The following is a 27,607-nucleotide window of genomic DNA, read 5'->3' as shown; positions in this document are numbered from 1 at the left end:
TCCGATGGCCGCTCCGGTGGCGGAGGAAGTGAGGATCCAATGAATCGACGCGCAAATCCACCTGTATAGCTACTACCCAAAGGCTAGCTCCTTTCTCCACATCGTTTATTTGGCGTCAGGTGGAACTTTTGGCCCTCTGCTTTGTCTTGGGTGAGCTCCTCGTCCATGGCGTGCTAGACGGGGCTACGAAGTGGCGATTAAAGTGCTTTGGGGCCTTCTCCGATTTTGATGGTGGTGGATCCGGCGTTGGCTTTGGCGAGGCAGTTGCGAAGGTTTTGGTCCTCCATGGCAGTTTCGACGAGGTATTTGGTGGGGCTCGCCTTGGGAGGTTAGTTTGCTCCTTTCTTGTGAACGATTTCCCTTCTAGGGACTCTTGTCTTGGTTTCTACTTGATGCGGCAGTTATGGACTTCTTCGGGGTCGTCGATTCATTCGGCGGCGCTAGTTTCTTTCTCGTCTAAGGTTAAGACGATGATGGCCGATGCGCGCCAGAGGAGAGAAGTCTTGCGGCTACAAAAAGCTGGAGGTCTCATCGGACATCTTGGTTGAGTTTCTCTCCTGCCTGCCATGCTTCTTTTCCGACTCCAGCAGAACTGGAAGTGGTGCGGCGAGCTGGAGCTCTCCGTCAAGATCCAATGACCTTAGTTTTAAGTTTGTTGTTTATCAGCGGTTTGTACGGCAATTTTTCACCTCTAGAGCATGGATGTAATGGACTTGACTGTAATTTGTATTTCCTCCATGACACCGTTTGTAAGAGACTGGCTCTTTTAAATAATCGGATCCAGCCCCTTTAAAAAAAATCAGAGTCTCTTTACTCTCTACAGACAGAGATGCTGTTTACTCCTCCGTCCAAAAAAAAACATCACTCTAGGATTCAAATATTTATCAAAAAATAAATCATCTTAATTTATTTAGAAAATGCATGTGCATGTAAAAATTAATTAGTGTCAAATATAATTAATAAATAGTGGCAAATATAATTATTTTATTAATTTGTTCTAGAATTTTTAGGATGATTTTTTAGAGAGAGTAAGGTCGAAAGGGGGCGAAGGAAAGAACATTCCGGTCGGAACGGGAGCCGCGAGCAAAATCGCACCTTTTTTTTTTTGATTTGATGGTAGCAAATCGCACCTCAAGTCCTCAATAATTCCCTGGTCCACGCCTTCTCAACTCTGGTGTCTTGTCTGGTCTCTTCACACTCCGCGCTAAAACCCTAAACCTCGCCGCCGGCCACCGCCATGGCGGCCCCCAATGGGCGCCTCGGCTTCCTCCGTGAGGTCGAGCTCCGCCTCCTCCGCTGCACCCTCCCCTCTCCGCCCTCTACCTCGCCCCCAACAGCTCCTCCTTCCCCTGCGCACCCGCTCGCCGCCGCCGCCGCCTCAGCGCTCGCCGCCGTCGAGGAAGGCGACTACGAGGCAGCTCTCGCGGCCGCCGCATCGCACCTCCTCCCGGCCTCCGCCTCCTCTGGACCGCCCGACTCCGCCGCTCAGTTCTACGCCGACCTGGCAGCCGCCGCTCGGGCCTTCCTACTCGGGGATGGGGACGGGGGAGCGGTCGGAGAGGGGTTCGAGTGCAGGTGCGCGGTTGTGCTCTCCGCCGCGGTGGCTGCGCTGCTAGCATTCACGCAGCAGAACGTGACTGGGTGAGTTATTTTCTTGGGTTTTGTCCTGTTTTTTTGTATGATTGGGCTCAGTTTAGTGTGCATATGTGCGCTTTAGCCCCATTTGCGGGAATGCCTGCAGTTTCGAGGTCTAAAAGTACTGTTTGAACTTTAATGACCATTCCAACTTCTGAGAATTTTTTTTGAAGCAAATTGTTAGCACACCATAGAACGACAATATATACGCAACAAAAGGATCAGCTAATGTTTAATAGAATGATATAGTACTTTGTATTCTGTCTGATGTCAAATTTAGCCGAAATACATGCTTCTGTTTATGATGAATGACATGTTTCTACCAAAGCAGGAAATTGAAATCAGATTTGCATTTTCATGTTAATAATGTAAAACCTGTTTTGATTTTTTAGAGAGATAATGTTTTCTTTATATATATTTCCTTTTCATAAATTGTTTTTAGGCCTCCAAAGAAGTTTTCCACTTTTCCTTTCTGGACTTCATCTTTAGACGAAGGATGGTACAGTAATATTGGAGGCATATGGGATGCCTGGGCTTCTGCTAATTTAGCTTCTTTTGGTTCTCATGTTCATGGGAAATTTTCACTCTTGCAGGTATGTATGTTGAGGTTGATTCATCTATTTTCTCTGTTTATATCTTGAAATTTGATCTATTAGGTTAATATGTTCCCTGAAAACATAGTTGGATTCATGCACACCTCCCCTATAGTCTTTCCATAAACGGTCTCAACATTTTATTGTTGAAATAACAATCATTTGATAAAAAACAGGGATGGTGGTTTTCTGAGCCTTGGGAAATGGAAGAATTAATGTTAGTGTGAATGTGGTGTTGGCTATTCAGTATTGTGTCGAGTCAGTCAGTAGTGTTTAGTCCTTTTGGTTCAGTCAAGAGTCTAGCTGCAAAGTGGTTCAGTTAGAGTTTGGTTAGAGTCAGTTAGAGCTTGCGGCAGTCTGTTGCTCATGGCTGAGTCTTAGGAGGCCAATTAGGCCATGCTTTACCGGCCACTAGGCCCACTAGGGCCATGATCCTTTCAGTTCTTAACCAGAAAAACGCTGCAACGCTTTGCAGCACCAAATTCTTTTGTGAAATTCCTCTCACCTTGCCCAGATTGCATCCAACAAGAGCTATATTAGCTGAACGTTATGTTGGTGGCATATAGCATCTTTTATGGGCATATGATATATCATCTTGGATAGAATAAAGCCCTAAGGATGCGAAGTTTGCTAGACTGTAGCCTGATCAGTTAAGTTTGAAAATTTTCTCACATAATGGATAACACCATTGATTTGTACAATGTAAGGTTGATGATAGCATAATGTTCTAAAGATACGGGACATCTATGCTGCATGTTGACATCTATTCGTCTTAGGTATTTTCTTTATGAATAAATGCAGTTCGTGTCACCTACTACAATAAATGGCCGTAATTCTAGATGCTCTACATTACTAAAGTAATACTACCTCTGTTTCACAATATTTGTCCGGTCTGCATACCTAGGAGGCACACAAACTATTTCAATTTTTTTACCAAATTTTCTCATTCTTTGTTGTATCAGATAGGATAATTACTAATTCTATCCAAAACGCACAAATTTTATCCGATTTTGTTAAACTTTACTTCAATTTGACGCCATCTATGTATGCTAACCTAACAAACATGCGAAACAGAGGGAATAACACTACAGAAATTGTAATTATATCATACAGTATTTTAAATTACATTATTTTACATTTTTTGACATTTATAGATTATAGACACAAGAGACAAGACCTTAGCTTTGCGACAATACTCACATAGTACTTTTTTCTTGTTTGGTGTCTAATCTTACAATTGGCCATAGTTGCGATTGAGTCAAGCTAATTTCGATGATTAAAAGCCTTTATTGAGCCTTTCTGTACCTTAGATGGTAACAACGTGGCCGATTTTGTTGTTTTTTTTGAATTGCCTCTACATATGCACATGGTCTTTAAAGTGGAGAAATGTCTTCCCTTGTTTTATATTTACAGTGTTTCAAGTTTCTATCTTATTCTTTTGCAGTTTATTGTGTTTGCAGAGCTTTTGTTAACCAGCATACAGAATCTGGATCTATCTGATTGCTGGAGTGTGTCATGGTGGTTGTTTAGAATATCAATGCTCCAGCAGAACATTTTAGATGAGTTGTCGTCGTCGTTGTCCGATCAAGTGCAAGTGTACAAGAATAAGATGTTGGGCTATTTTGGTGAACTGGAAAAGGTTTCTACCTACTGGGATTCTTTATTGTTTGATGGAGAAGGCTCTTATTTTGTTTCAGCTGCTTTCTTAGAGGCTGGAATCGTGGAGTACAAATATGGTCGTCTTGATGCTTCAAGGTCTCTCTCTCCCTCCCTCCCTCTATTTGAGGGTTTTAATATTCTCCAGATGATTTTTTTCTTTGCTTGCTTTCATAAGAAAACAAAGTCTTGATATTCAGTAAGCCTACTACTCAAGGTTGTCAAAAGTAAACTGAAGAAAAGAAATGATGTATAGATTGTCGGAGCTCTTTCTCAGGATTATAACATATACAGGCTCCATTTGTCGTTGTGTTGGCTTTCAGAAATGGTTATTTATTTCTAACTACAAGTGCAGTTGTTAGTTGGAAGCCGTGATGGAGCTTCTGATAGATTCTAGGAGGAGCCAGCAGTGGTAATCTGAACATGTTATAAAATTTAAGCATGATATGCTCTTACTAGATTCCACACTGCAGCCCAGCCCAGCATGTCAGCAACCACAAACAAACCTTAGGCATTAAGCCACCATTATTCTAACCATGAATAGGAATGGAAAACTGATAGTCATTCTGAACATAGTACCATCTTAAGATCTTATTTGGATATTTTTGTAGGTTGCATCTGGATAGCGCACAAGAAGCATGTGACCTACAGCTCTCCCTTACAGGGATTCTTGGCTTTCGAACAATACACCAGGTGGACTGAGTAAAAATAGCATCTACTCTTTCGGTTCTATAACATAGCGAGAACTGCCATTCTTGAAAAATGAACTGAGCCTTCCCTTCCTATAGGTGGATGCAAAGTCTCAAATGGTGCTTGTTGCGAAGACCAATAAATCAGGATCCGATGAAGGACAAGCTACAGAACCCACAGTAGCTCTGAACGACAATGCAGCTTTAAAAAACGCAAGGAGTTCTGTTCCTGTTGAAAGCGATGAATTCTGTGACATACTAAGAACGCCCAGACTGGTGCATGATGGGAGCAATTCTGCCAGTGAGAGTAAGACAGGCCCCAGTGCAAATATACCACTATCGGCTATCCAGCAGGCTGCTGTACTTGCACAATGCTTGCATGTGAGCCGAAGGAGTCGAAGTGATGACATGTCTGGTATGCCTGTGTTTATGTTCCTTGTGGACACTAATGAAAAAAGTCTTTCGATTTTAAGCATGCAAATAAATTTATTTTGGCACCAGAATTTCGTTTGCAAATAGGCATCTGGGCGACAAAGATAACTTTGATTGTCATGCTTCATAAATTATTTAAAATGTTTTTTTGTGAAGGCATGACGTGACATGTTTGCTGACTTTTTTTTTCTCACATATATTCATGGAGAATAAGATAGATCCTTTAGTAATGGCATTTAGTTTGTTCTGATGCAAAGGCAATTGAAATTCTGAATGAAAAGCGACAGCGTCCTTGTTTGTTTTTTGTTCTGTGTGGGGGCATTGAAGAGTTCTAATGGAAAAGGTTCATTTAGTAGATTTCATTGAAAATCAATATATTTCATAATTTAGAATGTTATTTCAGTTTTTATTTCCATGCATACAATTTGCTGTTACCTAATATTGCATACTCCTTCAGTCTAAAAATACAATGTGTATCTCATGGTAGCACTTGAACAAAGAATGCGTCATAGATGACTGGGCTACCCATAATTAGTCTCTTTAAGTGTGTCATAGTTGACTGGGCTACCCATAATTAGTCTGTTTTAAGTACAATATTGGGTATTGGCTGCATGCATGTGAGGATGCTTGGGGGTGTATAGGAGACAGCAGATCAAGACCTTGTGTTTTTGGTCAGAGGAAGCAATTTTTTGATATTCCTACAGTAATTTTCCATGTTATGTGTTAGATTTCCAAAATGATTATTTATTAATCATGCTCTTTTTATTCATGTGTAAGTTCTTTGGTTTTACACAGGGTGGGAGATGGCACCATACATAGAGTCAATCGATTCTCAGGGCGAATCTTACTTTGTGGTATTGTTCTGATTCTGCTATATCACTAGGTGGAAACTTGAGCAGGACCATGTCTTGTGCTAGCACACACAAAACTCATGATTTTGACTGCTTCAGGCTTGTTCGTTTTATTTTAAATAGTGCCAGCCTTTAATCTTGTTTAACTACACTTCCTTTGCCTGGAGGTTCAACTGTTTCATGATTGCATACTAGTGGCCATGTCTATACTATCTTTCAGTATCTATTCTGATGCCCTTCTCTGATGTTTTAGCTAACAACCTATACATGGGATGTCTTTCCACATTTAGTTCTGTGCTGGAGATTTTGCTCTTTGCTCAAACCATATCAGGATATTTTCACTGTTTTCTCAACTTAAGTTTTTCCTTCATGGATGGGAGTATAATAAGGATAACTTGGTGAATATTAGAGCTAGCTTAGTAAGTATGTTTTTTTTTTCTATTTCAGGTCAGGAGCTTATGTCATATACTGCGTATCAGATGGGAGTCAACCCGCAGTCGAACAAAGCAGAGGGCACTACTAATGATGGAGAATTTGGTTAGTGCTAAACTCACATATGATATGGTTATAATTCTGTCGTTATATCATATGTTGCTACAAATGTGCCAAATTGATTTATTCCATAGGTTGAAGATGCTGGCAAAGAATTCCCTGTGGCCGCACAAAGAGTTAAAATGGTTTTTGGGGTTCACATGCCAACTCTCCCTGCCTTGAGGAAGTATGCAGCAATATTTGTAAGCTTTTTTTTTTTATTCTTCCTTGTGGGAACACTGATGTGATTTGGACTTGTTTTACCACTCAGAGAATACGGTGAACTTTTGATCAGTTGTGGTATAGTTGGAGAAGCACTGGAAATCTTTAAAGATCTTGAATTGTGGGATAACTTAATATATTGCTATAGGTATGCATTTCAACATGAAATAGAATTGCCATACATTTGGTTGAATCTTTTGCGATAACAAACACTTGAGTTTTGTTCTTTGGCAGATTGTTAGGTAAAGTGTCTGATGCAGTTAGTCTAATAAATGCTCGACTCTCTGTCAATCCAAATGACCCAAGGCTATGGTAAGTATCTTGAGGACTTTTTCCCTCTCTTTTGAGTGAAATGTTACAAATGTTCTGCCACATTCTTAAGCAGTTTTCTGCAATATTGGTTTTCTGTTACTTAAAGAAAGGTTGTTACTTCTGTCATACTTGGATTCTTCCACTACAGAACAAAACCAAAACATTTATATCATAGAGACATCAGTACATGTTTCTGAATTTTATTTACTTTGCTACCATTTGCCATTTAACCTAGAAATTGGAAGTGGGAAGCAGCTAGAAGCATGAAAAAGTTAGGAAAGTTGAGGAACTCTCTGAAGCTGAATGGCATTCATAATAGTGACACCCTTTATTATTTTTGTTGAGAACACAAAGACAATTGATAAAATACTACTGTAAAGAGTGATGTCCTGATACCACCCTAAAGGTTGCGCTCCACGATCTCTCTCAAAAGGCAATTATATCTTAAATGCATTGCATGAAACATCATTTCGAGTTTCTTTTTAGTTTTTACCTTCTTAGTAATTCTCTTATCTAGTACAAGAACTGCATACATTGAGGACAATATTGTAATGTTTATGGGCACATGATATATTGGGATAGAACGGTTAAATATTCTTGAGATTGTCAAAACAAATACAAACAAATGGATTGCTGAGAACTATCTGACCTACCAAGTTCTCTTGTTTATTTGTGTGGACTATGGAGTAACTCTGTTCCGCCTCATATTTGTTTGTTTTTTATTTGCATTTTGTTATCTGACGAGAGATTATTTCTCATTTAGGTGTTCACTTGGTGATGTTACAAATAATGATGATCATTATAAAAAGGCATTAGAAGTGTCAAATAATAAATCTGCCCGAGCTATGGTAAAGTTACTGTTCAATTCTTTTTAGTTTCTTTGGTCATCTTGCTTGTGGTGAACCATTGTATATATGAATTGGACTACGGCGTGGTATGCCGTGCAATGGGATAGCACAGTCAGCTAGCACCAAAAATTTCAGAGCACTGGTTGAGAGAGTTTCAAACATGCTTTGATTTGAGAATTACTACGAGCCTCAGGCTCTGGTGACATCAGATCCATAAGAGCCATGAGAGAAGAATCAGCCTTTCTGTGATTACCATGAATAGGGCAGTGGAGTTATAAAACAGCTTGATAAATGAGAGGTGTTATGATTTTGTACAGTACATGGCTTTCACAAACATCTATCTGCTTTGAGGTCCTATTATCAAACCTATCATGGTTTTTAGGCGTCGCTTAGTTGTTGCCTTGGCGTCCTGATGTGTCCTTGACACCACAATGTCCTATTTACGCCATTTTGCCTAGGAGTCCAGGTGGGCCCCCAATGTCACAGGATGCCAGTATGCCATAATGCCTCAAAAATCAAGAAACTTACATATTCAAATTAGGTGCTATGAGCTTCTCAACCTTGTTTTCTGGCTGGGCTTGGAGGAATATATCAGAATTGTTGATCATATGGTCCCAGGCTCACTTCTAGTTTTCATAGTGTTCCGAAAGTGAAATTCAAACTTCAGAGTCCCAAAATGAGTAAATAAACAATTTCTTCCATTGCAGTTTCGTCCTAGCATCGAATCTGAAACTTTAAAGATTCCTATTGTCTGAATAAAGTTGGAGCTGTGCACGTTTGAAGGAGTTCCAATCATGTTTCCCAATTCCCACAATAAAAATATACAAATTTTACCTTACATGTCAACAGCCAGGGTACCAGAGCGCTGCGCAGTTCCTCATGCTGTACTATCCTACACACTTGCTCACCAAATGTTGTCCTTGTTGCCTGTAGCAGCCTGCTAGCTTGTTTTGGTGTTTTAGTTAGCTCATATTGGAGAATGAGAAAGTTTTTCTTTTGTTGAAGCCTAAAGTAAAATATGCTTAACTCTAAAGATTAGGTGGCGAGTGACATTTGAATAAAGGGTGACTGGTCAACATCATTGCCTTGTTTTTTGGGTCGTCAATGACATGCAGTTGTGTAGTTTCTCGATGGGAATTGTTCTTACAGTCTACTTTTTCATGTAGCGTTCACTGGCTCGCAGTGCGTACAACAGGAATGACTTCTATACGTCCAAAATCCTATGGTATGAGACTATCTCAAGCAAAAATGTTTATGTTTGTCTGTTGGCAATAACTTGAAAAATTCTCTTATACTTGAACTTCAAATAGGGAATCTGCATTGTCGTTAAACTCTTTGGTTCCAGATGGCTGGTTTGCATATGGTACAGCTGCATGGAAGGTAATCTTGCAAAATTTCAAAATCTTCCACATTGAGATTGTGTCTATGCTGGGAATTTGTATTATTACTTATTTGAATAAAACTGTCTTATTATCTGATTCACTGTTTGGAGTATGGGCCACTACTTATTTGCAACTTACTAATATGAATTTCTGGCAATGAAACTAGAAGACCTGCCCTTTAAGACAGGATGTCAGGAACCTATGCTATCTGGTTCTTGTATCTCTGTAAGGTGTTATGACGGGACGCGTCTACCAGCGCCGCGCCAAGAAGAAGTCCGAGCAGGACGCCGGGAAAAGTGGCTAAAATAGCAGGAGATTTGTTTAGATATTGTTAGTTATTTTCCTTAAAAAGACTCATATATATATATGGGCTAGATGTATCGTGAGGAACCAGAAAAGTAATATCAATCTAGTTTCCCTAATCCCTTCTCTGTCTCCTCCCGATCCCATCTGCTAAGCTACCGGCGACGTCTTCGACGGCGCCCACACGCCGAGGTCCAGGACCTCGCCCATCCACCAGCCACGACTATCACCTGCGCCATATCCCTAGCTCCAATCACGCTCCATCCACCCACGAACATAACAATCTGGTATCAGCTTGCTCGGGTTCGCCGGACGCCATGGAAGCCCTCCAGAAATCGGTGGATGATCTCAATACTCTCTTGGAGAAGATGAGTACCACAGTATCCGCGCTTGAACCCCTGGTTCCCAGCGTGGCTTCTCTGGTGGCCTTGCCCACTTCCGTGGATTTGCTTCAGCAGACCATGAAGGAAGCAGGTGACCATCTCAAGTCTGTCAGCGTGGCCGTCAAGCGCATTGAAACCGGCGATCGATCGTCGGGATCCAGCGGGCCTCAACAAACCACAGAGGATGATGGCATCCTGGGTCCGAAACCGCAGTTCACCTACCCACAACCGCCGCCGCCCTACCCACAACCGCCGCCGGTGCAACAGAGATTTGGAGGTCCACACCTGGACACCATGGAGGATGATCAGTGATTCCTCAAGCCCAAGATGGTTTTTCCGTCTTATGATGGAACCAGTGACCCGCTACCATGGCTTAATCGCTGTGACCTCTACTTTCGTGGCCACAACACCCCGGAACACAAGAAGGTCTGGATGGCTTCGCTGCACATGACGGACGCAGCACAGATTTGGTACTATCGCCTTGAGACAGCACAGGGCGAACCAGATTGGCGCCGTTTCTGCCTATTACTGAATCGCAGATTCGGACCGCCCATCACAGAGTCTCCTTTGAGCGAGCTCGCGCTCTTGCGCCGAACTGGATCGGTGGAGGAATATGCAAAGCAGTTTGTGTCCATCGCTTGCCGAGAGGTGGAACTCTCGGAACGCCAGCAAGCCCAGCTGTTCATCGCCGGCCTCAACAATCCGTTGCGAACGGACGTCGCCATACAATCCCCGATGACGCTGGATGATGCCATACGGTACGCACGCGCCTATGAGCAAAGACTGGCCCTGGAACCGGTACCACAGCGACAGAGCGGTCGTGCGCCGCTTCGCTCGGCCGGGCAACAAAGGTCGCCAACGAGCGGAACACAAGGAAGCCAAACGGCTGCTGGAGTGTATGCAGGGCCGGTGGCGGGATCTACACCGGGGGTCGCTCGCCCTCCAGGGGCATCACGCGCCTCAGCGCTTCCTCGCCGTCAACTCACAACCGCCGAGATGGCCCAGCGCCGTGTGGAGGGACTGTGCTACAACTGTCCAGAGAAGTTCTTCGCCGGTCATCGCTGCAAACAACTGGCGGTCATCGAGATTGTGCCCGACGGCGTTGAGGAGGACGAACCTGCGGAACAGACCGACACAGCAGAGCTCGGCTTCCTGTATACTACACCAGTTGCCCGTGTTGAAGACGAGCAGCCACCGTGTATCTCCCTATATGCTCTCACGGGCATCCACTCTCGGGAGGTACCAGCAATGAGAGTCTGGGTGTTTCTTGGAAGTCGCAGGCTCACGGCTCTTCTGGATTCCGGCTCATCCAAAAATTTCATCAACACTAGAGTCGCCGAGGAATTGGGATTTCCCTTGTACCCAGACGACGCTATCAGTGTCTCTGTGGGCAATGGGGATCACGTCCGCAGCCCAGGACGCTTGGCGGAGGTGCGTGGCAGAGTTGGTGGCGACTACTTTTGGTTTGAGGCTCACTCGCTTCCCATGGGATCAATGGATATGGTAATTGGCGTTAGCTGGATGAGCCTGTTGGGAGACATTCAGTGGAATTTCCAGGAACAAACATTTGGTTTCCGCGTGCCAGATAAGCGCATTCTGTGGTGTGGCATCGACAAACCATCCCCGGTCTCCCTCAGAGCAATCATAGCAGTGCCAGGACAGCTTTTGCCTGAGCTGTTACAGGAATTTGACGGGCTCTTTAGGGAGCCGCATGGGATGCCTCCTCAGTGTGCGATCGAACACAGAATCAGGCTCAAACCAGGCGCTGACGCGGTGGCTGTCAGACCATATCGTTATGCTCATCTTCAGAAGGACGAGCTTGAAAAACAGTGTGCTGACCTTCTCTGCCAAGGCATTATCCGGCTCAGCTCGTCGGCTTTCTCGTCTCCAGCCCTCCTAGTGCGCAAAGCAGATGGATCATGGCGCCTTTGCATTGACTATCGGGCTTTGAATGCTTGCACAATTAAGGATAAATTTCCCATTCCCGTGGTCGAGGAATTACTGGATGAGCTTCGGGGTGCCAAGTTTTTCACGAAGCTGGACCTCCGATCCGGATACTATCAGGTGCGCATGCACCCGGATGATGTTGAGAAGACGGCTTTCCGCACTCATCAAGGCCTGTTCGAGTTTCTGGTCATGCCTTTCGGTCTGACGAATGCTCCGGCCACGTTTTAAGCACTGATGAACTCGGTATTGAAACCCTTCCTGCGCAAATTTGTCCTTGTTTTTTTGACGATATCTTGATTTACAGTAATACATGGGCCGGACATTTGCTGCACCTCCGAGCTGTCTTTGAGGTGCTGCAGCACCATGCTCTCTTTCTCAAGAAGTCCAAGTGTTCTTTTGGCCAACCATCTGTGGGATATCTGGGACATGTTATTTCAGCTGAGGGTGTTGCCATGGATGAAACCAAGGTAAAGGCAGTGCTTTCTTGGCCAGTGCCCAAAACTGTTCGGGCTGTCAGGGGTTTTCTCGGCTTGGCCGGGTATTATCGGCGTTTCATCAGGGACTATGGGCGCCTCGCTGCTCCTCTTACGAAGCTCCTGCGCAAGGACGGATTTCAATGGACTGAGGAAGCTGTTAGAGAAGAATGACTCCATGAATGGATTGCTCAGATTAGGGTTACATATACACAGGTTGGGCCTATAGGCCAAAAGGCCTACATGGGCCAGAATATACATCTACACTACTCTAACACCCCCCTTCAAACTAAAGGTGGCTGTGAAATTACAGAGTCAGATACATTTAGTTTGAATACATGAAATTGATGTTGATCCCTAGTCTGAGCCTTGGTAAAGAAATCAGCAAGCTGAAGTTCAGAAGGTGTGTACTGAAGGTCAACAGTAGACAACTGACAATGTGATCTTATGAAGGAGGCATCAACACCAATATGTTTAGTGAGTTCATGCTTGACTGGATTGTTGGCAATTTGAATAGCACTAGTGTTGTCACAGCGGAGAATAGTAGGATGAGCAGAATCAACACCAAAATCAGCCAACAGCCAACGAAGCCAAATAATTTCTGCAGTTGTGGCAAGGGCTCGTAGTTCAGCCTCAGCACTAGACCGAGAAACTGCAGTTTGCCGCTTGGACTTCCATGCCATTGGCGAGCCACCAAGACAAATACAATAACCAGTGACAGATCGTCGATCAACAGGATCACTTGCCCAAGTAGCATCTGAATAAGCATGCAGTGTTGGTGGACTGGATGTAGCATAAAAAAGACGATGAGAAGCTGTACCTCTCAAGTACCGCAATACCCTAAGCAAATGAGCATAGTGAACTGTGGTAGGACAACTCACAAACTGAGTGAGAATGTGGACTGCATAGGCAATATCCGGTCTGGTAGCAGTGAGATAGACAAGACTGCCAACTAGATGACGGTACCTTGTCGGATCATCCAGAGGAGAACCATCTGATGACTTCAAATGAAGATGAAGTTCCATAGGAGTAGCAGCAGTCCGAGTATAGTGAGGCCAGAACGAGTAAGAAGATCTCGAATGTACTTGGCCTGAGAAAGATAATAACCAGCAGCAGTTGATTCAACCTCAAGGCCCAGAAAATAGCTGAGAGGGCCCAAGTCAGACATCATGAACTGGTCACAAAGGCGTGCTTTGACAAAAGCAATGTAGTTCGGATCATCTCCAGTGATCAGCATATCATCAACATAAAGCAGAATTAAGGTACGTCCACGAGAAGAGGTGTGAACAAAGAGAGCAGGATCATGGTCACTAGGAGTGAAACCTGCAGCAATAACCACTGAACTGAAACGTGCAAACCATGCACGAGGGGCTTGCTTGAGACCATAAAGAGCACGCCGCAGATGACAAACATAGCCAGAAGGAAGTTGAACCCCTGGTGGTGGATGCATATAGACATCTTCTTGCAAATCACCGTGAAGAAAAGCATTCTTAACATCCATTTGAGAGATTTTCCATGAACAACTGGCAGCCACAGCAATGAGAGTACGGACTGTGGTCATGTGGGCAACAGGAGCAAATGTCTCCTCATAATCGCGACCATGGGATTGCTGAAAACCTCGAGCAACCAGACGGGCTTTGTACCTTTCAATGGAGCCATCAGCTTTGGTCTTAAGTTTGTACACCCATTTACAGGTGATGGGAACGACTTGAGAAGGTAATGGAACAATCTCCCAAGTACCAGTGCGGTGCAAAGCTTGTAATTCAGCAGGCATAGCATCACGCCAAGCAGGAAGTTGAAGAGCTTCCTGATAAGAAGATGGCTCACAGACTACACCAGCAGTGGGAAAACCATACCGATCAGGGATTTGAATAGCAGAACGATCCCTGAGATTATAATGTGAGCCAGAAGAAAAATCATCAGCTAAGAGAGGAGTGGTGGTAGAAGAAGGTGCACGGGGACGACGACGATAATGAAAAGGAAAAGGAGTAACAGAGGGGAGTGGAGGTGGTGATGTTAATTCAGGTGGACTTGATGGTGTGGAAACAGGAGGTGGAGTTGGTTCATGTGGATTGACAAAGTCATAAGGTGGTAGAAAAAGAAAGGACGGAGGTGCATTACATGATGACGGAGGAGGAGTGGATGAATGAAAGTAGGGTTTGTTTTCAAGAAAGGTGACATCACGAGAGAAGCGAATACGGCGAGCGGAGGGGTCATAACAGCGGTAGCCCTTATGTTCAAGACTATAACCAAGAAAAGCACACTCAACAGATTGAGCTGTCAATTTTGTGGACTGAGTAGAAGGAAGAAGAACATAACAGGTGCAACCAAAAACACGAAGATGAGCATATTTAGGAGGTGACCCATGCAAGATTTCTCCAGGACTTTTCCCTTGAAGACGAATGGAGGGCTGAAGGTTGATGAGATAAACAGCAGTAGAAACAGCTTCAGCCCAAAAGTGAGTTGGCACAAAAGAAGAAAGGAGAAGAGTCCGTGCAGTTTCAAGAATATGGCGATGTTTACGCTGAACTACTCCATTTTGAGCATGAGCACCAGGACAAGAGAGCTGAGGCAAAGTTCCTTCAGAAGAAAGAAATTCATGAAAAACAGTGGATAGATACTCCCCCCCTGAATCAGATCGAAAAATGCGAATAGAAGAGGTAAACTGAGTATGAACCATTTGAGCGAAGGATTTATAAATAGACAACAGCTCAGAACGATGCTTCATGAAATAAATCCAAGTATAGCGAGAATAATCATCAATGAAAATGACATAATACGTGTGACCACCTTTGGAAACAAAAGGAGCAGGGCCCCATACATCTGAATGTACAAGAGCAAAAGGCTGAGTAGTCTTAGAATCACTAGATGGATATGGGAGTTGAATCTGTTTCCCAAGTTTACAGCCAGTACATTCAAAAGAAGAATCCACAGATACATGACCAAGGACCCCCTGCTTAACTAAGGTAGACAGACGTGAACTACACAAGTGACCTAAACGGTGATGCCATTGAGGAAAGGTGGCTGCAGCAGAAGCGAAGGGTGATGGTGGAGAAGATGCTGGTGGCGATGCAGAAGGTGGCAGCTGAAGATGATGAAGGATGTAGAGACCGGATGAGCTCTTATGGCGATGGCCAGTACCAAGAAGAGCTCGGGTGCGCCGATTCTGAACACAACAAGAAGTGTCATAAAAAACAACGACACAGTTCAGATCAGCAAGTTGGCCAACTGAGATTAGATTCATGGAAAGTTTTGGCGCAAGAGAAACATCAGAGACAGAAAACCGAGAGCTATTCAGATTGCCTTGATGGGTAACATGGCAAAGGTTACCATCAGCAGTCTGAACAGGACGAGAATGTGAAAGAGGCCGACAAGAATCCAAGACAGAGGAATTTGAAGTCATGTGAAAAGAGGCACCCGAATCCAACACCCAAAAATTAGTACCTGACTGTGATGTCGATGACAAGGATGCTTGGGACGTATAAGCACTGAGTGGAGCAGGCATAGTACTGCTGGGTTGCTGATGGAACTGAGGAGCACTGACTGCTGATTGTTGTGGCACTAAGTGTTGGGGGAACAGCTGGTATTGGGGCGCTGATTGTTGTAGACACTGAGGCATTGCAGCTGTTGCTGAGAACTGAACTGAAGGCCCCGGTGTGCTGGAAGGTGCTGCATGTGATCCTCTACGAGAAGCAGCACGTTTGTCTCTCATTTCAGCAAGGAGGTGAGGATACTTTTTGAAACACCTGGAATCTGGATGAGTGGTCTTCCCACAGTGACTACAGGGAGTCTTCTGAGAAACCTTCTTAGAGGTTGCTGCGGCAATTTCAACTTCAACAGGTAAAGGAGGAACAGCCAGAACAGAGTGCTGCTCAGACACCATGGAGTGTGCAGCAAGAGACTTAAGCCGGGTTTCCTCAGCCATGAGAGCAGATAATGTCTCAGAGAGAGTGGGAAGGGTTGGTCGCCCCAAAAGTTGAACACGGATAGGTTCAAAATCAGATCGCAGACCCATCACAAAATCAAACATAGTGTCCTGCGCATCATATGTCTCCTTAGCAGTCCAGGCTGGAGTACAAGTGGTGCACAAGGAAGAAGGCTTGGGTACCATGGAGGCAATTTGACTTGATATCTTGTTGAAGGCAGCATAGTACTCCTCAATTGACATGTTCTGCTGCTGAAGATGCTGAAGATTCTGACGAAGTGAATAGCGAAGGGCTGAGCTGCTTTGTTGGTAGCGATTCTGCAAGTAATCCCACATTTCTTTGGCAGTCTTGTGATCCTCAAGACAAGAGCGAATACTGAGATCAGTACTCATGCAGATGATGGCCATCACACGGTCATCAATAAGATTCCAAGCTTGTATCTCCTTCTCATTGGTAGCAGTAGCTGCAGGAGGAGCATCAGTGAGATGAGAAGCAGAACCACCCCATTTCAGCAGCATCTTGAGGGAGAAGGCCCATTCTCTGTAGTTGGAGCCATCTAGCTTCACATCCAGACCGGGAGACCCAAACGAAAGGCCGCTGAAAGGAGCAGCAGCCGCAGAGGACCCCATGGCAGCAACACAGAAGAAGGAGAGTGCACTCGACGACCCGGAGCAGAGCAGGTTAGAGTAGTGTAGCCGCACACACCAGCAGGAAGATGCAGCACACAAGAGAAAGACGGGCAGCCGCGACGGGCGGATGCAGTAGAGGAGGTGCTGTTGCCACGGGCAGCAGGAACTGACCACGACAGGCGGGCGGCCGGCGGTGGCGGCAGAAGATCCACGCCGGGACGAGCCGGAGCAGACAGAGAGCTGACCGCGACGGGCGGGCGGCCGGCGGTGGCGGCAGGAGATCCACGCCGGGACAAGCCGGAGAAGACGGACACCGCCCCAACCGGCGGCGCGAAGCAGGGGAGCGCCGCCCCGACTGGCTGCGCGAAGAGGACGCCAGGACGGGCTCCGCCCCGACCTGCGGCGCGAAGCAGAGGAGCTCCGCCCCGACCTGCGGCGCGAAGCAGAGGAGCGCCGTGCCGACCGGCTGCGCGAAGCAGGGTAGGGGAGGGAGGGATGACGCCGACGGGGGGAATCACCGCTGCGACGGGCGGACAGCAGCGGAAAAAGTGGATCTCGGCTCTGATTCCATATTAGAGAAGAATGACTCCATGAATGGATTGCTCAGATTAGGGTTACATATACACAGGTTGGGCCTATAGGCCAAAAGGCCTACATGGGCCAGAATATACATCTACACTACTCTAACAGAAGCAACGGCTGCATTCCGGGCGCTTCAACAAGCACTCTCGTCGGCGCCAGTTCTCCACTTGCCGGATTTCTCTCAGATGTTTGTGGTGGAATGTGATGCTTCGGGCACGTGATTTGGTGCTGTCTTACATCAGGGCAGCGGACCGATTGCGTTTTTCAGCAGGCCCATTGCACCACGACATGCCAAGCTTGCTGCTTATGAACGAGAGCTGATTGGCCTAGTGCAAGCGGTTAAGAATTGGCGGCCTTATTTGTGGGGTAGGGAGTTTATCGTGCGCACTGACCATCATAGTCTCAAATTTCTGCTGGACCAACGTCTCAACAATTCCGCAGCATCATTGGGCCACAAAGCTATTGGGTTATGATTTCAGAGTTGAATATAAACCGGGTATTGCAAATGTGGTCGCCGACGCGCTGTCTAGGCGTGATGAAGAGGCTGCGGCTGCCTGCATGCTGCTGTCTGCACCCTCCTTTGAGCTATTCGACTCCCTGCGCGAGCAAGTTGCAGCTGATGAATCCCTCCAATCAGCACATGCTCGGGCTGCTAACAAGGAGGAGGGATGGTCTGTTGTGGATAGCCTGTTACTTAAAGAAGGCAAGATCTTTGTGCCGGCCTCCTACAGCATTGTTCCCACCTTATTGGACCTCGCGCACGGCATGGGCCATGAGGGCATTCAAAAGACCTTACATCGACTCCGTTCAGATTTCCACATTCCTGGTGACCGTCGCCTTGTGATGGACTTTGTTCGGAACTGTGAGGTTTGTCAGCGAAACAAAACAGAGCATCTACGGCCGGGCGGTCTTTTACAGCCGCTGGACATTCCGTCAGTTGTTTGGGCAGATATCGCAATGGATTTCATTGAAGCCTTGCCAGGAGTCAATGGGAAAATGGTCATTCTTACAGTGGTGGATCGGTTCTCAAAGTTCGCACACTTCATTCCCCTGGGTCATCCATATACAGCAGTGTCAGTGGCAAAGGCTTTCTTTCAGGATGTTGTTCGGCTCCATGGTTTGCCATCTTCCATTGTGAGTGACCGCGACCCGGTGTTTACAAGCTCTTTCTGGAAGGAGTTGTTCGGTCTTGCAGGCGTCAAGTTGCAGTTCACATCGGCCTTCCATCCTCAATCGGACGGCCAGTCGGAAGCGACTAACAAAATCATTGCTATGTACCTGCGCTGTCTCACGGGTGATCGACCTCGACAGTGGATTCGCTGGCTACCGTGGGCTGAATTTTGTTACAATACATCCTATCAAGCATCGCTCAAAACCTCTCCGTTCAAAGTGGTTTATGGCCGCGATCCTCCTGTTATTCGAGCATATGAGGCAGGGGAAGCACGGTTGCCAGCTGTGGAACAACAGATGCTAGAACGGGATGAATTCTTGGCTGAAGTCCGTGATCGCTTAGAGCAAGCACAGTAGTACTCCAAGCAGCAGTATGATAAGAAGCACCGTGAGCTCTCGTTTGAGGTGGGTCAATGGGCGTGGTTACGTCTACTGAACCGGCCGTTGTCTTCGCTAAATGTTCATAACCGCAGTAAGCTGGGTCCGCGTTTCTTTGGGCCATACAAGATTGCAGAGAAAATTGGGGACGTTGCCTACCGGCTGGAGCTTCCGCCGGGTGCTCGCCTGCACAATGTCTTCCATGTTGGGCTCCTCAAACCATTTCACGGTACTCCTCCGTTGGCTCCTCCAGTGCTACCTCCGGTGCTGAATGGTCGAGTTTGTCCTAGACCGGCAAAGGTGTTGAAGGGTCGTCTTGCTCGCGGCAGCTACGAGGTGTTGGTTCAGTGGCTGGACCAAGATGCTACTACAGCTGCTTGGGTTCCGCTTGAGGACTTCAAGCGCTTGTATCTAGATTTCTAGCTCGAGGACGAGCTGTTGCTCTAGGGGGGAGAGATGTTATGACGGGACGCGTCTACCAGCGCCGCGCCAAGAAGAAGTCCGAGCAGGGAGCAGGACGCCGGGAAAAGTGGCTAAAATAGCAGGAGATTTGTTTAGATATTGTTAGTTATTTTCCTTAAAAAGACTCATATATATATATATATATATATATATATATATATATATATATATATATATATGTGGGCTAGATGTATCGTGAGGAACCAGAAAAGTAATATCAATCTAGTTTCCCTAATCCCTTCTCTGTCTCCTCCCGATCCCATCTGCTAAGCTACTGGCGACGTCTTCGACGGCGCCCACACGCCGGACCTCGCCCATCCACCAGCCACGACTATCACCTGCGCCATATCCCTAGCTCCAACCACGCTCCATCCACCCACGAACATAACATAAGGTTTTCCCATTTTGGCTCTAGATTTGTAAGAATATGTTTTCAACTAATTATCATATCCATAGGTGGAAAATATCAAATGGTTTTCAAGTGGTTTTCAAGGTGGTTAAAATATCGTCCTAGGCAGCTTGCGCTAGGTGGTGCCTAGCTGCCGTGATTATGGGCTGTGTGGTGAGGTCAGATGACTGCATGGGTGATGTCAAGGTGACTTTAGCAGGGACTGGATCTCACCATTTGCCATTGATCCCTCCTTGCGTGCCATTGAGTGCAACCACCTCCATTTTATCTCCATCCCTTTTCATTCCCCTTCCTCTTTTTCCCTATCATTCACTTTTATTTCGGAAAGAGCTTAGTGATTTTTTAAATACTACATGTTTGAAAGCCACCAAGATGACAAATATAACCTAATCTACATATGCATCACTCTAGTGGCCTCAACTTGTGTAATTCCATCATCCAATGGTCAGAAAGCAGCTGTGTAGTAGTCTTCCTTCTGGGCTTCCTGTTTCCATTTTCCCTGTGCACCAACTTGTGTAGTTGGAGGAAAGAAAGTAATGATAGATTGATAGTGCCTTCAAATATTCCTGAATGCACGGATCATTCTGTGGGCTCTGATCAGCTTTGTTCCATCCACCATAGGAATGTGTTTGCATGAGCTGAATTGCTCCACCAGCTATTGCATTATAACCTGAATCTGGATCAAACTATCATGTTGAGTTTTGGCATGGCAATAATATGCTACTTAAATTTTTTTAGGCAACATGTTTTCACCATTTTGTTCCAGCTTGCTTCTATCGCCGCATCAGCTTTGTTCCATCCACCATAGGAATGTTCCATGGCTGCATTTTGCATAGATCCTTGGCACATTTGTTGTCATTTGGATTTACTGTTTTTATGTGTTCATACAGGATAAGGATCTTGACAAAGCTGTGGATGCATTTAGTCGTGCTGTTCAGATAGATCCTGAGAATGGAGAAGCATGGAACAACATAGCCTGCCTGTATGCTCAATGTTTCTTATCATGTACTATTAGGAAGCTGATGGTTTGACTAATTTAAAATGTCATTAGTATTTACATTTGATTAGGTATCATGTGCCCTGATTTACATTATCATTACATCTTGCCTCAGATGTTTGTTTCGCCCATTTGCACTGTTGATATGTTCTCTTTTGTTTCATCTTGGACTTGTTTACCTCATCAATTCATGCTGCTCTGTAGAATATATTGGTTTTTGCATTTCTTTCTATGATATTCTGCTGTTCTGCATCATGGTCTATCTTTCAAAAATATTTCTTGGAGACATTTTTATCAGTCTCCTCATGTTCTCAGTTGTTATTAGTACGACCTCCGTTCTTAAATATATGACACTATTAACTTTTTTTCATACATTTGACTTTTTGTCTTTCCTATAAATGTTTATGCAAATAGATAAATCTACAAGTCAAATCTAAAGTACATTTGATGATAGATGTAGTGGTACTTATTTTACTTAACTAATTGAGTAAGTAAAACTATGAGTCAAAAATTTGGGCAAAAAGCAAAAGTCAATGGTGTTATATATTTAAGAATGGAGGGAGTACTTGCCACTTTATTGGGTCATCATGTTTCTAGAATAATTGTTAATGTTCCAATGCAAAGGAAGCCAAAATGTATTTACATGATATATAATTTATCATGTACCAAGAACATATGGCCAAAATTGTTATGTAAAATGTAATGGTCAGGTGTGATTAACCCCGTTCTGTATGGGGGATAGCTAACTGTATCTGTAGTAATTAAGATTTATTCTTTGAAAGTGTAATTAGATTTATCCATGAAGTTTGTTTGTGCTATCATTTGTTGTCATGTACCAGCCTCAAATGTAGTTTAATTGTGTAGGCACATGATTAGAGGAAAAAGCCAAGCAGCAGTACAAGCATTCAGGGAAGCTGTAAAGTTCAAGTATGTTCTACACTTCTACCTTATGTCCATAAAGTTTTTCTGAAAGAAATTCTTGATTAACAGTATATTATTTATAGGAGGAATAGCTGGGAAATTTGGGAAAATTACAGTAAAGTTGCTTTGGACACAGGAAATGTTCGACTGGTAAGTATGTTGGCTAGACGATTTCTGCTTTCATTTTTTTCTTTGAATATGCAGAAGAATTGCGTATCATTTCATTAAAGAATAAAATAGTTACATAAGTAGTTCACACACATTCCATACAGCAGATGTGCAAGCAACAGATCTAACATGCAACAAACGAGACAGTACTCAATTAACCCATGACTAGAAGCATTAGCTCATTAGCCCTGGCTGTAAAATGATATGTTTTTTTTTTCGCGAACGTGCCTGAGCACATGTTTCATTAAGAGGAAAGCAATTCGACCATTACATACCTTAATAGGCAGAGGTTATTAAGGCGGAAACGAAGCACCACCATGCAAGTGGCATTCGGCCCGTACACAAGTAAGAACAACAAGAAAAACAGGGGGGGCATAGGCAAACCCACTAACCTAGATACGACCACCAGCAAACCTGCAAAGAGATACTACCAGCCAAAGGGTGCAAAGGCGACAACACGACAAAAGGTGGCAAAGCATCCACCCGACCCACCAAGGCGGCAAAGCATCCGCCCGAACAACAGCACAAAGACGGCGGCAAAGCATCCGCCACGGCAGAACGACGGCAAAGTATCCGCCAACGAATAGAAGGGCGGCGAAGCATCCACCAGACGACGACCTTTGCAACCCAGACAATGCAGATTAAACGAGCGAAGGCAGGCAGACAACCACCACCAACACCAGCAGAGCTTCCGAAACGATGCCTCCAGCAAGGGAGCGATGCCACGCGCCGTCATCGTCCGACCAAAAGGTCAAGGTTTTCACCCGGAAAGCACATCGGAGCGGAGGGAAGAGGGATGAAGAATGACGCCTTAAACAAGGTAAACGGCGCCCGAGGGTGTCGCCATCATTGGTCCGCAAGCAGAGCTAGGCTTTCGCCTCCACCCGATCCCTCCCCGAAGCCGAAGGTCGAGGAACTGCATAGCGCAGAAGAGCCTGCTGGAGGGCCGGCCGCAGACCCCAAGGCGCGGACGCCCAGGGCGGCAGCCCGCCTCGGGACGAGTGGCAGAGGCGCGGCAATGGCCACCAGAGCCGCCAAAGGCGCGGCAAACCACTGCCCAGGGCGAGCGACGGCGACGACGCGGCCACTAGAGGCGCAACCCCCGCCTCGGGCCGAGCAGCGGCGGTGGCCACAGGCCACGCGAGGGCCGGCCGGAGGTGGGAGACTGCCCTAGAACCAGGGCCGAGCCCCGGGGCGAGCGGCAGCGGCGGCACCCCTGCCCAACGAGCACGCCCCACTGGAGCCGAGGCCCCAGCGGCGAGGGCGGCTTGCCAGCGGGCCAAGCACGACGACAGCAGCGCAGGGGCCGGGACCACCAAGGCCGGTAGGGATCCACGGGGGCGAGAGCAGATCTGCCTAGGGGCCGGCCAGATCCGGTAACCCCATCGCCGAATCTGGCCCCCAGCGACCGACGGCGGCAAGGGAGGAAGGGGTGGGCGACCTGGGCATGGAGTTCGGTGGAAAAGGGAGAGGATGGAGAGAGGAGAGGAGAGGGGAAGCGAGCTGGCCGGCGGCGGCCACCAGAGGCGGCGAACGAAAGAGGTTGGACGGCGGTGCCGGAATCGCCCCCATGTCGCCTAACTCTGATGGTTTGACCAAGGATAGATGGAATAGCAGGGAGAATTGGCTGGTCATCCTCCCTCTGGAGGCTCTTGCTGCTTCTTTTCGGTTCTTTTTGCTTGCCTTACAAAGGAGATGCCATTCTTGTTCTATAAACCCTAACATATGTGCTAACCAACTGACAAGGCTAACAGTTGGATATGTGTGTTAAATAAACTAACCATGTGTGCAAGCCATGGTTTTTAAAGTGTTAAGACGAAGCGAGCCACCACTGCCTTATCGCCTAGGCGACGCCTTGGCGGGTTAAGGCGGACTAAGGCGACACCTTAGGCGAGGCGAGCCACCACCGCCTTGTCGCCTAGGCGACGCCTTAAGGACACCTTAAAAACACTGGTGCAAGCCAACAAACATGTAGATAATAATGCATGTAACCAACTAGTTACTGGATGTGAGCTTCTGTTTTCTGGCTGGTGCAGTGCTTCTTCTGTGCGCTGCGCCACTACTGCCGTTCTGCTGCTGCCCCAAGGCCATGGCCCACGCCCATAACGGTACACCACAGAGCAGGATTTTCTATCGACCTTAGAACCACACTAACATTGGGTGACTCCACTGAACACAACCATTGTGGTTTTTCCAAAGTTCCCAAGCAACGAGGATTATGAGAGAGTTGAGGCCCTTTTTGTGCTGCTTGTTGACTGTCTTCAGTGCACCATACCACCAACACGAAAATACGGCAGTTCCAGGTCGTGCAGTCACCTCTTGTATCCTATCTTTCTGTCAGACAGGAAACCATGTTTGCCAAGTGAAAACACATCAGGTCAATTCCTGAATGCTGAATGGTTTCATTTGCCTGCTCACAAAAAGGGCATGAGGCATTTTCTGCTTTCCCAGGACATTTTATCTGTGGTTTCTCTCAATTTCACTGATGCATTTATTTTAGAATTGGTGTTATAGTGTTCCATAATCATGTAAAGTAGATAAAGTGTCCTTAACATCCTGCGGGTCAAACATACCTCTTTTGAATATCACATGCCTCTATGTCGGCTAAATTTTTTTCATTTGTTCAAAGTGAATCTTCAAATAATGCTAAGTTCTCTCTGCAGACACTTGAAGCTTTAAAAACTGTATTAAATTTATCCTCAAACAAGCGCTTCAACGTTGATATATTGGACAAGGTGATGACAATGCTTGAAGAACAACCTCCACACTTTGTTGATACTCCTGAAGCATCAGATGACACAAATAAAGAGACTATACAATCTAATCAATTGTTAGATATTATTGGTGATATCCTTCAGCAGGTTACTAACCTCTCTGGATTGTATTTCATCTTTATATTATATACCAGATTGCAGTTTATATCTTGGTTGTGTTTGCAGATTGTGCGAAGTGGGGGCAGCAATGCGGACGTATGGGGTTTGTATGCCAGATGGCATAAGACCAAGGGTAACCTCATGGCATGTTCGGAAGCTTTGTTGAAGCAAGTTCGATCTCTTCAGGTACATATACTGTTCTCTTGCTGAATGCTATTACCATTCAGTAAAAGGTGTTGGATTCATAGTTCTAAAGGTGTTGCCTAGGCTGTCATAGTACTTGTGTGTGGGACAGTCTATGAATCCCACACACAAGTATATATAAACATAGAAATGCTGCCATTCTGGATCAGAAATATCCTAGTGCTTGAACAGACTCAACCAACTCCCTCTAGGTGGAAAGTGTGTAAAAATAATCCTACAATTCATGATGTAGGACTGGCTATTCTATGTATGGATGCAGTATTTGAAGGTAAAATGCGCTTAGCATACCAGAAAGGCTCACTTGCATGATGCACGATGCCATACATTAGGGGCATGGGCTCTGATGCGTCTTACTCGGATGTTGCTACTCTATCAGTCAGCACTCTAATAATACTAGTTCCCATTTTTCATTGTAGTTGCCTTCTGAGAATCTGTCTCGGAGGCAATGGCAGAGGGAGGCAAGGAGCAGGATAATAACATTGAGCTTCTTTTTTTTTTTTTTGCTTAATTCCGAAGTGTACATTGCCTCTCATTACATGGAGAGACCACCAACTTAGCTCCCATGCCAATCCTAAGATAGAAATTTACAGTTGTGATCCATCTTTCCCAACTCAAACCTAACTTTCCTAAACAGATTTCCCTTATGCATGAAAAGGGTGCAGCTACACTCCCCCTTTGCTGCCCCCACCCTAGGGGCAAGGGCGCTGGTGGCAAGGAGGCTGCCACCACCCCTTTGTAGCTGCCAACCTCTGGGCTGGACCAGTGCAGCTTGCCCATGGTGTCTGGATCCATGATAATCTGGTTATAAGCTAGGCTAATTCCTCCTATTGGCACTACATGAGGAAAGAACAATAGTGTCCTTATCAGCCTCCTCTGTCTACTTCGTCTTTCTTTGACAGACTACAGTATGAAATAATTTACTTTTGACGATTTCCGTATGTGTATAATTATATTACATGTTCAAATAATAAACTGTAGAATTTTCTTTCAACATAGCTCAAGGGCATTATCAACTTTTCACAATTCAGGCACCACTGCACCAAAGACTTTATTATTGTCTTGGCGTTGCCTCAGCATCCAGGCCAGATGCCAGGCCAACTACCTTGTCTGGAGAGGCGGAGTGGGTAGGCTCCAGATACATAGTGGGTATTGGTATTAGGAGAGGGGGAGGGAAGGAGGTTTGGGTTGTTAACGTGTACTTATGTAAATATACAAGCATCTAGCAATTACTCATTTTAAATACTTAATGCAATTGGTTTATACTTGTGACTATGCTTTTATAACTATTCCCATGTCAGTATTTTACTAACTAGATTATTGCCCTCTCAGGGTTCAGAACTATGGCATGACCAAAAAAAGTTCACAAAATATGCTCAAGCTTCTCTGCAGCTTTGCAAGGTGTACATGGAAATTTCATCCTCATCTGGAAGCCGACGGGAATTATTAACAGCCGAGATGCACCTTAAAAGCACCTTGAAACAGGTCTTCAAATTTCGCTTGCATCCTTCCACTTTCTGTATACTCCACAAAAGTAATGGATATAATCAAGAGCTTACCCAGAGTTAATTAGAAAAGTTCTTTTAAGGACTATGTTGGATGCCATAATAATGGAAAGAAAATATATACCATCACTTTTAGGTTCACCATTAACCATCTCTGTGCTATTTGTTCCTTACATTTTCTTTGTATACTATTTGAAGTTATCTGCAGAGAATAATATAATCATATCTTAGATATTTGCAACCTCTATGTTTAGTGCCCCTTAATTCTGAAGGAAACTTTTCCTCGCTTTGTAGGCAGCAGATTTCTCGGATACCGAGGAGTATAAAGCTCTTGATAACTGTCTTGAGGAAATAAAGAACCTGATTGCTGCCACTGCCTAGGCTTATCCAGGTGAGTTTGAAGGGCTATTTGCTTACACACCACACGGGCATAATTCACTATTGGTTCTCATACTGGTGTCTCTGTGGCATGTTCCATCCAGGTTCTGGGATACAGGTTATGATAAGTGAATGCCAATTTCTAATTTGGCTACCTTACAGAAGATTTCGCTTGTGTACCAAGGTCACTGTTAGATTCGTCCACATTACTGGTGTCATGTCTACTCGGCAAAATCTTTAGTCAAGCTATGGGGAGGAAAGGAAGTCTTGCTTTCTGATAGTAAACACGACGCGTATGGCTACACAGTGAGCTTCAGTGTAACAGGAAATTATCATTGATTTTGCACCTTTCGAATTCTTCTCTGTTATGGAGTTGTATTGTTGTAAGTTGTACGTTTGTTCTTGTAAAAGTTCTGGAAATTTGTGGAATGTTTCAGCGATTTTGGAGTAGCAGTTTTCGAGCGAATGCAGAATCTACACATTTTTTTGTGGATGAAAAATTAACAGGAGTTTGTGGCAAGAAAATCAGACAAATAGAATTTCACGATCTTTTTGTATAAAAAGATAAGAGAGTCAGATATTGTATGGAGCATCTCTTATTTTAATCACTACGCTGAGCTAAGAAAGATTTTGTTTCTGAAAAACATATCTTGCTGGCTGCCAAGAAAAATAATAATTAGTAACTGTATTTAGATTCTGATTCCGTGATGGTAGGAAGCAGAGAAGATATTGTATGGCTATTTAGGCAAAA

At 45.1% G+C, this 27,607-nt stretch overlaps 1 protein-coding gene across 3 annotated transcripts; it reads left to right on the top strand.

Annotated features, from left to right (window-relative positions):
* Positions 1-1,166: 1,166 nt before the first annotated feature.
* On the top strand, positions 1,167-27,356 carry LOC120670406 (tetratricopeptide repeat protein 27 homolog). 3 transcript variants are annotated; one of them, XM_039950501.1, is made up of 21 exons: positions 1,167-1,641; positions 2,078-2,228; positions 3,673-3,983; positions 4,496-4,577; positions 4,673-4,988; positions 5,801-5,859; positions 6,304-6,393; positions 6,483-6,574; positions 6,659-6,757; positions 6,844-6,921; positions 7,685-7,769; positions 8,936-8,994; positions 9,080-9,149; positions 20,704-20,795; positions 21,675-21,737; positions 21,815-21,881; positions 24,563-24,760; positions 24,839-24,958; positions 26,306-26,458; positions 26,773-26,869; positions 26,975-27,356. In XM_039950501.1, exons 1-20 carry the CDS (start codon positions 1,238-1,240, stop codon positions 26,857-26,859), a joined length of 2,676 nt encoding a protein of 891 aa, XP_039806435.1. In that variant the 5' UTR covers positions 1,167-1,237; the 3' UTR covers positions 26,860-26,869; positions 26,975-27,356. The 3 variants fall into 3 exon arrangements, with proteins under 3 accessions (XP_039806435.1, XP_039806427.1, XP_039806443.1); XM_039950493.1 differs by having other exon boundaries at positions 26,961-27,356; XM_039950509.1 differs by having other exon boundaries at positions 1,168-1,641; positions 3,689-3,983; positions 26,961-27,356.
* The last annotated feature ends 251 nt before the right edge of the window (positions 27,357-27,607 follow it).

Source organism: Panicum virgatum, chromosome 2K (genome assembly GCF_016808335.1).
Source record: "Panicum virgatum strain AP13 chromosome 2K, P.virgatum_v5, whole genome shotgun sequence".
In the NCBI taxonomy this organism is placed as follows: Eukaryota; Viridiplantae; Streptophyta; class Magnoliopsida; order Poales; family Poaceae; genus Panicum; species Panicum virgatum.
The sequence above is the reverse complement of the archived record's forward strand: the minus strand, read 5'-3'. Positions and strand labels throughout refer to the sequence as shown.